The sequence below is a fragment of the Anolis carolinensis genome, chromosome 1 (assembly GCF_035594765.1).
Source record: "Anolis carolinensis isolate JA03-04 chromosome 1, rAnoCar3.1.pri, whole genome shotgun sequence".
Taxonomy (NCBI): domain Eukaryota; kingdom Metazoa; phylum Chordata; class Lepidosauria; order Squamata; family Dactyloidae; genus Anolis; species Anolis carolinensis.
In genome coordinates, this window is record NC_085841.1 from 62,181,433 (window position 1) to 62,193,584 (window position 12,152).

General features: G+C 35.4%; 1 protein-coding gene across 7 annotated transcripts in view; it reads left to right on the top strand.

Moving 5' to 3' along the window:
- Positions 1 to 10,958, top strand: part of sipa1l2 (signal induced proliferation associated 1 like 2) — a 100,292-nt gene extending 89,334 nt beyond the window's left edge. For 5 of the 7 annotated variants that reach the window (XM_008124255.3, XM_008124248.3, XM_008124259.3 and 2 more), the window contains 4 exons: positions 4,765 to 4,818; positions 5,671 to 5,788; positions 6,967 to 7,048; positions 9,714 to 10,958. In XM_008124255.3, coding sequence (XP_008122462.1) covers positions 4,765 to 4,818; positions 5,671 to 5,788; positions 6,967 to 7,048; positions 9,714 to 9,860 — 401 coding nt within the window. In that variant the 3' untranslated portion in view covers positions 9,861 to 10,958. The remainder of the gene's footprint in view (positions 1 to 4,764; positions 4,819 to 5,670; positions 5,789 to 6,966; positions 7,049 to 9,713) is intronic. The other 2 variants (XM_008124267.3, XM_062975515.1) reach the window with 1 other exon arrangement.
- The last annotated feature ends 1,194 nt before the right edge of the window (positions 10,959 to 12,152 follow it).

Here is a 12,152-nt window from a genome sequence, read left to right on the forward strand (position 1 = left end):
CAGTAGTCTTAATAAAAACAGAAATCTAACGATGGACTGCATCATATTACTGACAGCGCTTTACCTATTTCTTTTTTCTCTTTACATGTTGCTTATTTCCTTTTAAAAAGTGGAAGACTAACTCACTTTATCCATGCAACACAAGACTGATGTTGGGATGGATGTGATGGGCTAAAATTGGAACAAGACACATAAGAATTAATATAGCATATATTTAATCATGTAGTCCTGAATTAAAAACCAATTATTGCTTAGTTTTCCTACAATCAATATCTTCCAAAGGATTTATTGTTCACTGAAGTTGTTCAGATGACTATGATCTGAAGTAATTTACCTGAGATATTGTAACTGCTCTCAGGTGTCCATCCGCTAATGGTGATTTGAAATTGGATTCAGTACATTTTGGCAGGACATTCTCTACATGCTACATTTCTCTGGCTGTGAAATCATGCATAGTTTTTATATGATGAAGATATTGTTCTTCATAACATTGAAGAAATATTGTTTACCTTTAAAAATCAGCAAGGTTAATGTATACTTTTGATTTTGTTTTCCTTGAATAGGTGGAGCTTTGTAGTTATCATCTCTCATGGCTAGAATGCCCTAAAAACCCATGAATTTAGCGAATTATGGTGAAAGAACTTTACTGTGTGTTTCTTAGTCAATGTTTGAGAGTCATAGATATTAATGAAACTTGAGACAAGGTCATTCTGTCCCCTTGGTCAGCTAATGAAGTTGGATTTATACAATGTTTTGCTACTTGGATTGTAATGTTAGTTTTCACACTTCAGTTTCAGTCTCATTATTATAACAGTCATTCATATTTTAGGTTTCCCTCACTGAAGCTATTTGAGATGCTTGCCCAGGATTTCCCTGATACTTCCCTCACCTATTTTCCCCAAAATCACATATTCCCCCTCAAATCACCTATTTTTGGATGTAGTCATAGAAAATGTTGCCAGCTTTTCCCTTGTATCCAATACTGTTTTAACATCGGGTTGTTAACATTAATACATGTTAAAAACTGTTTATAAGAGCCAGTAAAGTGTGTGTGGTTTTTTATTTTAAAATTTGCAAAGTTATAAAAAAAAACACTGAAAATCTATACAGTATAAATGTATACTTGTATATACATAAATAAATGCAACATTTCCTAATATCTTTCCAGTGATTGTACCTGACTATGCCATTCCCTCCTCCCACTCCTCCCGTTGTAACTTGTGTGTGGAAAAGAAAGCAAGGAGAATATCCCAGAGACAGGGACCAATCAACAAGAAAATTGTTTCCCTTGTTTCATCAGCATATTCTCTTCTGAAGATTTTAGAGTTGGGATATCACATATCGATTTGTGACAATCTCATAGGCTGGACCTGAACTCTATAGGGCTTTTTTACCAGTACTTGGAATTGTGCTGGAAATGGAATAGCATCAAGTGGAATTGTTGAAACAAGAAAGGTATGTCAGAGTAATTTGCAGCGCAGCAGTAGTTGGATGGAGTCAGTGGAACGCAGAATGAAGAGACATCAGAGACGATAGTAAAACTATATGCAAGTTTTACTGAAAGCAGTAATAATCAAGACAAACAGACTTGTATACAATGGACGAACACAGGACTTGACTCTCACTCTAGGCAGACAGCACTCGACTCAACACAGAACAGAACTGATATAATCAGTAATGCATACACACTTGTGACTGGACACTCCCTAGCTCCAGCCACAAATCAAGGACATCACAGCTTCTCAGTAATTAACTCTTTACAGACTATAGTACACTCTGGATGATGCAATACAGTATGCAATACAAGCAAGACACAAATTTCATTTAAACACTATCAATACACAAATCCCACATTAACAAGGTATATGTTTATTGCTATCTCACTAAGCCCCTTGCAACAAGATAGCACGAACATTGCAGCATCAGGATGTTAAACAGTTAAAAGAACGTAGAATAATTTAAGATTAATCCTAACAAATTAGCCGTCCTATTTGACCTTTTAGTTTGTTTTTGTTTTACTGAATATGGAAGCAGTGGACAGTTGTTTCAGAAAACCAGTGAGTATGTATACTCAGTTTTCTTTCTTGTAGCTGGTATTTTCCTCTTCTCCCCTCCATCAGTATAATTTAATTGGTCATTTCTGAACTGCTTCCTTTTTATCTTCGAGATCAATAAACCTTAAGATCTGTGTCTAATATTGTCCCATGTGCTATCATCAATTCTTTTTTCAAGTTATATAATATATTTGTTTGTCAACCCTCGACCAACTTGGGGTTCTAAGCTTTTTATAGTGGTTGAACATTAAATAGTCACCTAAAGATAATTTTATGCAAATTAAATATTCCCATAAAAATGGTTTTATAGCCAAAGATTATTTTGGCTAAGTTTGAAAATGTACTTTAATTTACAACGTAGGAACTAATGCTGTAATTTCCTTGAGTAGCATTTGATGTTCTCAATCTAAGTAATATTGCTTTTTAAATGAGTAAGTCCCTTATTAGTTATTACAAAGTTGTTTACTTTGTAATATTTCAAACTATACTGATGGGTATAATCCTGATCTGTATCAGCATGCTGGGGAGCAGTGCACAGCTAAAAAGGCTGTTTTCACAAGGAAAGATCAGAAGCATGGCAGTGAGAAGAGAAGGTTTACTGATACCGTGTATGTCTAGCATACAATTCACTTTTGTATTCACATGCATAATACAATCCTTAAGTATCCTGTGCTTTTGCTTTCTCTTAATAGAGGGAAAGAAAGACTCTTACATTTATGTTGCTTTTTTATAGTCATATGTAGTAACCTTTTTTCTTGAATAAGCCATTACATGAGAAAAGTCTCAGTCACACCGTTAGCCATAATACTGCATTTTCAACAGCACCCAATCACTCTTCAAGGACTTGATATTTTTAAGATTGAGACAGCAGGCTAAATAGTTTTGTATATTGTGACTGTTTTCAGAACTGGATTAGACTAAAATCCTGTTTAATCTCATAGTAACCAACAAGATGCCCATGTAAAGCCCACAATCAGGACAATGGTACTATATGTTAAGTGTTGCTAAAATGCTTCTTACTTTGAACTTCACTGTACTGCAAACCATTTGAAGTAAACCAATCAGACAGATGGAGAGTGTTTATTTTATCTCTGTAGATATCTTGGTAATAATATTGAAAAGTTTTCTGGGAACGGAAAGCTACTTAGCTGCAGATGCAATGGAAAAACAGATCTCTTGCTTAATATGCTTAATAACACTTGTGTCATATTCTTCCAAAAAAAAAAATCGAACAATGCCCTTCTAGTATATCTAAACTTTCTCTTTCCAGCATTTCCATTCTTTTTCTTAGTGTGTCATAGCATTAATTTTTCCACTTCATTTAATGGTACTCGTATCTTATACATTTATCATGTTGCTCTTGTTTAACAAATCATTAAATGTTTGTCTGCCTTGGATCCTGTTTGGAGAAAGAAGAAATACAAAGCAAAGCCATAAAAATAGTACCTTCAAATATCCTTTACGTTTTCTACCTAGTATCCAAAACTGTACAGCAATTTGTTTTGTCAACCCTTCTAAAATCCATGAATAAATAAAAGAAATGGAAGCTTATATTGGGAATAAAACATTGCATTATGTCACAATCAAGTATATCTTAGTATTGCATTTCATTATTATTCTTGACATCAAAGTACAATAGTTGTTTTAACTCACTAGTGCAAGATTTCAGAATATCAGGAAATACATTAGAAATGGACAGTTACTTTTCTTGTTAGTAATAAAAAAATGAAATTACAGAAAAATGATAAATTTACAGGGAAATCTTTTTGTTGTATTGGAGATCTTCAGAGTCATAGAGCTCCAAGTGATAAAGTTTTGACAGGTTTCTGCTGGTATACAAGAACAAAAGCAAGAGGGGGGTAGTGATTTCCATAAACTTCTGCTCATTCCCCATTCATCCAATTTATGAGCAGTGAAGATGTAACAAAGACAAATATTGTCCTCCAGGTTGAGGTCATGGCGTTCGGACAAGTAGATTGGGCCAGAACCGTTTAGGGCTTTATAGGTCAAAAACAGCACTTTGAATTGGGCTTTGAATTGAACAGTGAGGACTCCACTCCTGCCACTGTTGCAGTTTGGGAGCATAGAGGTGTAAACATCTTGTCAAAATCTGGTGTTGGTCCACAGCAGCAATGCTTCAGACCAGCCCAGATTTTGTGGTCCGTGCAGATGGACTCTTTGTATCAATTTACACTTTTATTTTTTCACCGTTATTCTGTACTGTGACTATATTGTCTTTCAGACTGAGTAAAATCGCTTTTAAAATCATCAATTCTGTTGTATTTGCTATCATGAGCATTGGCTGTGGGTTACTGATGTATGAAGTCATTCTCTTGTCTTAACAGTGCTCATGAATTTGTTGTTTGAAACCAGACAGTTCCTAAAGTAGAAATAGGGATATATTTAGCAAGAGCTCAATCTTCTTTTTTCAGCTTGGAAATTGGACAGAAAATAAGTTTACATTGATTGAACTATTTTCCACACCTTAAGATGATATTCAGTGCCATATTTTAATTTGCTCATTCTGCAACTTTTAATTGAAGGTTGAAGCTTTATTTATTTTAAATTAATATAATATAAGAGGTGATACATTGTATATGGTAAATTCATTGAGATTTACCCTTGTCTATTAGAAGGGTAACAAATACAGTATTCCAAGTTAGTTCAGTGGACTGTGTTGTTTATAGGAACATTCTAAATCTTATTTCAGATTTTGACTCTGATGAAGAACTTGGGCCAGTCTGTCATCACACTGCATTTCTAGGTGATGATCTGGGGTTAATCGTTGGATCTTAACTTTTTCAATATATCTATACTTTTATATGTTTGCACGGTTGCATGATTATAAGCAAGTTTGGGGACTTTATGAAATGACAGGCATGTTATATCTAAGATCAATTTTAAGAAGTCTGTGGACTCTAGAGAAATCTTGAGTTCAGTCAGTATACAAAGGAATGATTCCTATTGTTCTAGAATAAATCTTTTGCATGGAAAAAGCTCCACGTGTGCTTTACTCTTGTCTTATATCAATTTGTATGTGGCATACACTATTTTTAAGCATCAAGTATATTTGTGTATGCCATACTGCATGTCCTTCAGTGAAGAAAATCTGTTTTCAAATAAGTAAAGCATGTATTCCGTGAATATTAGAGGAAAGTTATTGAAAATACTTAAAGTTCACTTTCTAAATCAAAATTAATAATACCATGATAAAGGCCATAATGTTAGCAGTAGAGTTTTGGACCTACAGGTAAAAATTTTATTTTGTTCATGTCTAGTAGTACAGCAAATGTTCTATGCTATACTAGATTTCATAGCATTTCATGGAATTTTATACTGCCCTGTGTATGAGGTACTTGCATTTTCTATTAATTTGTTCAAAGTAGTTCACAGTCTCAGTTATTCTGTACATTTAAACAACATTAAATTAGAAATAAACCATGAAAAAATCCAATTAAACTGAGGCTGTAGAGTCTATATGGGTGGAGGTGGGGTATTAATATTTGATGCAGAGACTTACTTCTTTGGCTGTGCAGCCAGATATATTTTGTATACTAAACATATATTCTGTACATCTGCTTATTTTAGATGTTTTTGTGCATATTTGCCTTTTCAGATCAAAGGGTAGCATCTTTTTGCACCCTGAATGACATGCAACATGTGCAAAGTTTGGAGAATAATCAAGCTTTGGGTGCAAACCCAACAAATGGAAAAGATTTCATTGATGCTAATGGGTATGTGAATCAGACAGCCCTGCTCCGCAAGATTCTTCCTTTAAATTAGAATTATGGGCTAAAAAGTTCAACTGGCTTTCAATATTATGGTCAGAAATGCCTGTTTGATTATTTTATATACAGATTGCCATATCGTTTTTAAAGGGGGGGAGAGAAGTAGTGAAGAAACTGAAACTGGCATTAAAATTCAAGACACCTGCAGCCCACTACCATTTAGATGCTCACTAAATTTTTCTCATCCTTCCTTGGGTACTAATGTTAAGATAACTGGACCATATGTTTTTACAGATTTTTCGCAGAACAGTTTTGGGTCCCCAGCTCTGCACTGTTCTCGTTCTCTATGTGTGCATGATAATGTATCATTGTAGTGAGGCTGCTGTTAGATTAAACCAGGTTAAAAGCATGAATAGATTAAAAGCATGAATAGACAAATTAATGTATTTTCAATTTTTTTTTTTTCGTGTCAGGAGCAACCGGAGTTGCTTCTGGAGTGAGAGAATTGGCCGTCTGCAAGGACGTTGCCCAGGGGACGCCCGGATGTTTTTTGATGTTTTTACCATCCTTGTGGGAGGCTTCTCTCATGTCCCCGCATGGAGCTGGAGCTGATAGAGGGAGCTCATTCACTCTCTCCCCAGGTGGGATTCGAACCTGGCAGCCTTCAGGTCAGCAACCCAACCTTCAAGTCACTTAGTCCACTACGCCATCTGGGGGCTCCTTATTTTCAAATGAAATGGTGACATTGACAGACTGACGACTGATTGATTGATTGTGTTTCTGTATTGCCTCACCTCCCAGCCCAGAACAGCTCCCAAATAAAAGCCTATTAAAACAAAGCACATGTAAAATAAATTAAAATACATTAAAATATGCTGTAAAAACTCCTAAAAGCAGTCTGAAAACAATTCTAGAATCGAGTTTTAAAACCGTTAAAGCAGCGTTTCAAACTCTGAATGTCATGTGGAACAGCAGTATTTGGCTGCCCAATGGGATCTTAAAACAGGTGGGACCTCCCTAACTTCCTTGAGTAGGGAGTTCCACAGGCAAATACACTGTTGTCCTGCTATAATTGTGATTTGACTGCCTCATGTGATAAATTCCTATTTTTTCTTTGTTTTCTGCATTTTGTATGGAATTATTTTACTCCTGGAATAACTGCAAAACACCATTTAATTTTACAGGGAAGATAGCTCCACTACCTTGACTGGAAAAGTAAACCAGTTGGAAGTGATCCTTCGACAGTTGCAAACTGATCTTCGGAAGGTAAAAATGTTTAATGCAATAAAACAGCACCAATACATTTATGATTTCTGTCCAAGATCATTAAAACAGCTCACAAACGACTTGCAAAGTAATGACTTGCATTACCATAGAACTGGTAATGTTCACCACATTGGACAAACATCAGAATGGGGATGAAGACAGATTGATTCACATGAGAAAAAGCCAGTTGGTAGGAAGGAGTCAAAACCCCTCTATCAGCACTGTGCTTCCATATCAGATCAGACTCTTGGGAAGTGTACTTAGCATTTTTAATATATAAGAAGTTGGATAATTGCTCTACTATAGATTTTATGAGTTGAATTCCCCCTTCTGGAAAAAGGAGGGGGGGAAGGGAATCCACTGACAATCAAAGCAATTATACTATCCCATGGTTAATTAAGTACCAGAGCTGAAAAAATTGACTTTTTGGAACTCCTAGAATCCTAGTCAGTGTGTTGGCTAGTGGGCATTGTAGCTGGGGGATTCTAGCACCTGCCTATCAATAATGTTCTGTGCTTTGGATAAGTAGGCAACAACATACAATGTTATGACTTGATTTGCTTGAATCCAATTATGTTAATTAATTAACATTGGGTTTCAAAAATCAATTTTGTTGTTATTGTGTGCCTTCAAGTTGTTTCTGACTTATGGTGACCCTGAGGTGAACTTATTACATTTCTTGTCAAGATTTGTTCAACTAGAATGTGAGGCTGAGAGTATGGGTTTTATGGCTGAGCAGGGATTCAAACCATGGTCTCAAGTCGTAATCCAGGGCTCAAACCACTATACCACATTGTCTCTATAATTTTACTTCAGTGGTATGCATGAAAATATAAATAGTTCTTACAAACAAACTACAAGATGCACCCTCCCTTAAGCAAGTCATGAATAATTTTGTTACTGTAACAATATTAAGGAAGAAATAACATTTCAACATGAGTCAAGACTGAAAGTCCTGATAAATGTGTGTACTGCACAAATGGCTAATTACACCCTGTTTAAAGTCTGCAGGTCTAATACTTTATGACTCAGTTTTTCCTTCTTACATAAGATTTCCTTATAAAAATTATTTTAGTGCACAACTGCTAGAGCTAATATTTATTGAATTGGTGCATGGCTGCTTTTGCAAAAGTACTCTGAGACCTTAACGTATCTTTCCTCAAGCAATGTTGCCTTAGTTTTAAGTCTTAAATGATATGTGACAGTGGTGGGTCACATAGGTTACATATAGATATCATCAAATTTTGTATGAAGGGATATAATGGAAACTGTTTTTGTTATAAAATGAAAGCTGCTAAACATTTCATTTGCAACTTGCTGATCTTACAGAGGGCTCCCTGAAAAACACCATAGGAGACAATGTGAAAAGTCAAGTTGGAATTATCAAGATTCACAGTTCCTGTGTGCTTCTTTTTCAAATATAATTAAAGCAAGGCCTTTCTCCACATTAGGTACATTATGTGTCAGTAAAGAAGAAGGGCTTTTGGTTATGGTGGTCCAACTATAGAATATCCTCAATACAGTTATATGCCTGGCACAAACATTATATTTATTGTACTGCTGATTCAAAACAATTTCTATTGTTTGCTGAGACGTTTTAATAATCTGAAAAAAGCCTCTTTCTTCTTTGATCCAAAGAGAGATTTCTGAGAAAAAATGTGAATACTGCAGCCTTGCCTGATTTTCTTTGCATTGTTGAAGTCTTCTTTGCCAGTCACTTGTTAAACTTAATGAAAGTTTATTAAAATGGCCCATTTTCTGAAAATGCATTTCCAAATTAGTTAGTGTGATTGTAATATTGACCCTCCTACATTTCACAACATTAACGTTCCTTGGATAATGATTCATATCTCATTATGTTGTAATTAGTCATTTCAGTGTGTTGTGTCTCTTCAGTTGAAGGTTATAGAATGAATTAAGCTGTGAAAAAATATGTTTATTTTAGCTCTTGCTTGACCATTAACAGTGTGATATGTTTCTGCTCTTCGGTTAGAGAGCACATGGAGCAAAATCCAGTATGGCATTTGTGGTAACACTGAGTCATCCTGTCCTTCCCCCTATACATCGTCACAGTGCTGAACCCCTGCTGTAAATGATTTCTCAACCCTCCAGAACAATGTTTAGTGTGTGCTTCACTGTCCCTAAACTGCTTTTGCTGCTAGATATTTGACATTGCACAAGACCCTGAGTTTGTTATTGATGAAATTAAACCCTGTGAAATTACACAGTATTGAGAAGCCATTCTCAGATCTCCCATACTAATTACTCCTCTCCCCCACCCACCCACACACACAATTGTTGACTTGACTACTAGTCACTTTGCTGCCGTTTATTTTGTTGCAAACATTTTAAGGTACTGTTGTTCTATATTCATCTGATGCATAGTTCTAAAAATAAAGAGTTCATATCTTTTTGTGATGAAATTTCTAGTACTTTGTAGTAGTGTACTGCAGTGTAGTTTAGCTTTATAGCGATGTTATAGAGTCTTAGTTATACAAGTTTATTTAGCAGCTAAAGCAGCACACGTGGGGATTCAACTTGTAGTTCCAGTACTATTACAGTGAATGGGGAATGTAAGTCAACAGAGGGCTTTTAGCCCACTCAGAAGCATGAGAAACCAAAATATATGCTCTAAGCATCATTAACTCCTTTTTCTGTGGTTTAGGAAAAACAAGACAAAGCTGTTCTCCAAGCTGAAGTCCAGCATTTGAGACAAGATAACATGAGACTTCAGGAAGAATCACAAACAGCAGCTGCTCAACTAAGAAAATTTACAGAATGGTTTTTCAATACAATAGACAAAAAGTCTTAACATACGAGTGCCTAAAAAAAGCACTTTTTGAGCCACAAAATACTAGTAATTTTGCATTATCCTAATATAATTTCACTGTGTTCACAATCTAGTTTACAGTTTCTGTTTTAATCTCTGCCCAGAGCTGTTTCTTTGAGCAAGGCTATGAGCTGTTAGGAATTATCTTCATATTCATCTGAATTAAACAGAGAATGGATGGCGGGCATTTGTTTTTGTGAAAATGAATGTACGGATTCTGGTGTCATTTTAGACATTTTAGAGTATACTTCTGGTTTGGACTGGTCTGGAGAAGAGTAAGTTCAGTTTTTACTTTCTATACTTCAGGTGCTCCAGTGAAGATGCTAAAGCAATTTATGATAGATTGAATTTGATTTCAGTACTGTAAAATAAAAATAAACAAGTAGACATATACTTTCATGTTTAAAGGTGCTCTATTTTTTGTATGTACAGTAGATACTTCCACAGTCAGATTGTCATAGCAATAAGAATGGATGTAGGATTGAATAGTCACAAAACTGTGTTTATAAATTAGTGCTGATGAGTTAAACAACACAAGTTTGAATGCAGATATATTGGGAATTATTTATTTGCGGGGGAAATGGTGCCTGAATTTCAACAAGTGTTCTGTCCCCATTCCCGCCCCCCCCCCAAAAAAAAACCATGCCTTGTACTTGGTTCACGTATCAGTTCACTCTTGTGTCAATGAATTTTGTATAGTTTGTGTTTAAGAAGGTTACAGATAGACTTACCTATTCAAACCATATGTAATGCAAGCCAGTCAATCATTTGTATAATGCCAGATTTGTTTATCTTTGTACAGAAGCTTTGAGCGAGTGACATGTATTTAACACCTTTATTTAAGCTTATTTAACCTGTTAATTTTATAAAGCCTTTGTTTATCTGCACTATGGTGAGGACAGTAAATTGCAAGCTACAGTGTGTTTTAGCTTGCCAAAGTGACACTGCAGAATTCTAGAAAGTCTAACAATTGGATGCTGCTAGGACACAATTCATATTTGTATGCTTTAACATTTTTAACTGTTTCATTTGAAATGAACATACATCTTGCTTTTTTAAATAAATGTTAAAAAATACCAATTACAAAGAAGTAGCTGTTTATTCATCAATTAAAGGGAATTATGTTCAATTATCATTTCAAAAGAAAAAGCAGACCATACAGTGCATGCATTTGAGTTCTAAACTTAATAGACATAGGTAAAGGTAAATAGATAATAGGTAAAGGTAAACTCGTCCTTACTTTAGATAAAACTAATTTTTCTGTCAGTAGATGCCTTAAACACAACAGAACATATGAATATTATGCAACTTATTCTAGCCAGAACTCATTTTTGATTCACCATATTGAATATAGCACCAGCTACGGGTTTTATCTGTAAAACAGTTCCTAACTATTAAGGCTAAATCCCATACTGTATATTGAATTTATCCTTAAAAGTTAGAATGTTTAAACTTATGTGGTCTCTCCCCCACCCCATATAGAGAGAGCCAGAGACCTTTTTCTACAAGCTCTGATTCATGAAAATTCAAGTCATTTACATAGGTAGACAATACTCAGAATCTATTGAAGGTATTATTTTAAATGTCAGTGGAAAACAACCCTTACTGCTTATACGCATATATTATTTCTTTAAAAACATAGAGAGAAATGAAACTAGCTAATAATTAATTATGAAATACAGTAGGCTTCTTAAAAATATATCATGCATCACACGTTAGAGCCATCATATGATGAACCTGGAAGATTTACCCAGGCGAGTTGTCAAATCAAAGAGAATCATATTGATGGCTGATGCTAGACCCCCTTTTCTCATCTTTTCAGCTATCTACTCTTTTTTTTTTTTTTTGGCTTTTTTGTGCCTTTGCTTGTCCTCTGGGAATTCCTTCAATCTGTTCCCCTCCTCAGCTTCCCATTCTGACCTATTGCCTACAAATATTATCATCCTGCAATCATTGATCAATTCCTGCCTGAGATGCATTCAGCAAGTACTTACCTGTGATTTACAGAAGCTTATCTTGCAGCCATTTAATGAAGGCTACTCATCAAGCTGCCTTCCTGATGCCTCATTCAGTCGACCTATACACATAATAAAAGTGAAAAATGTGTATATGTGTATGTGGTGGAGGTGTCCACTTACACAGACAGCCTCCTGCCTCCACAAACAGCTATAGTTCCCACTGAGCAGGAGAAACCATTGGCCTTCCCTCCACTGACATGCAGGTTATAGTGAGTGCTATGAACATGTAGCCCAAACCTTGACAGTGTCCACCACA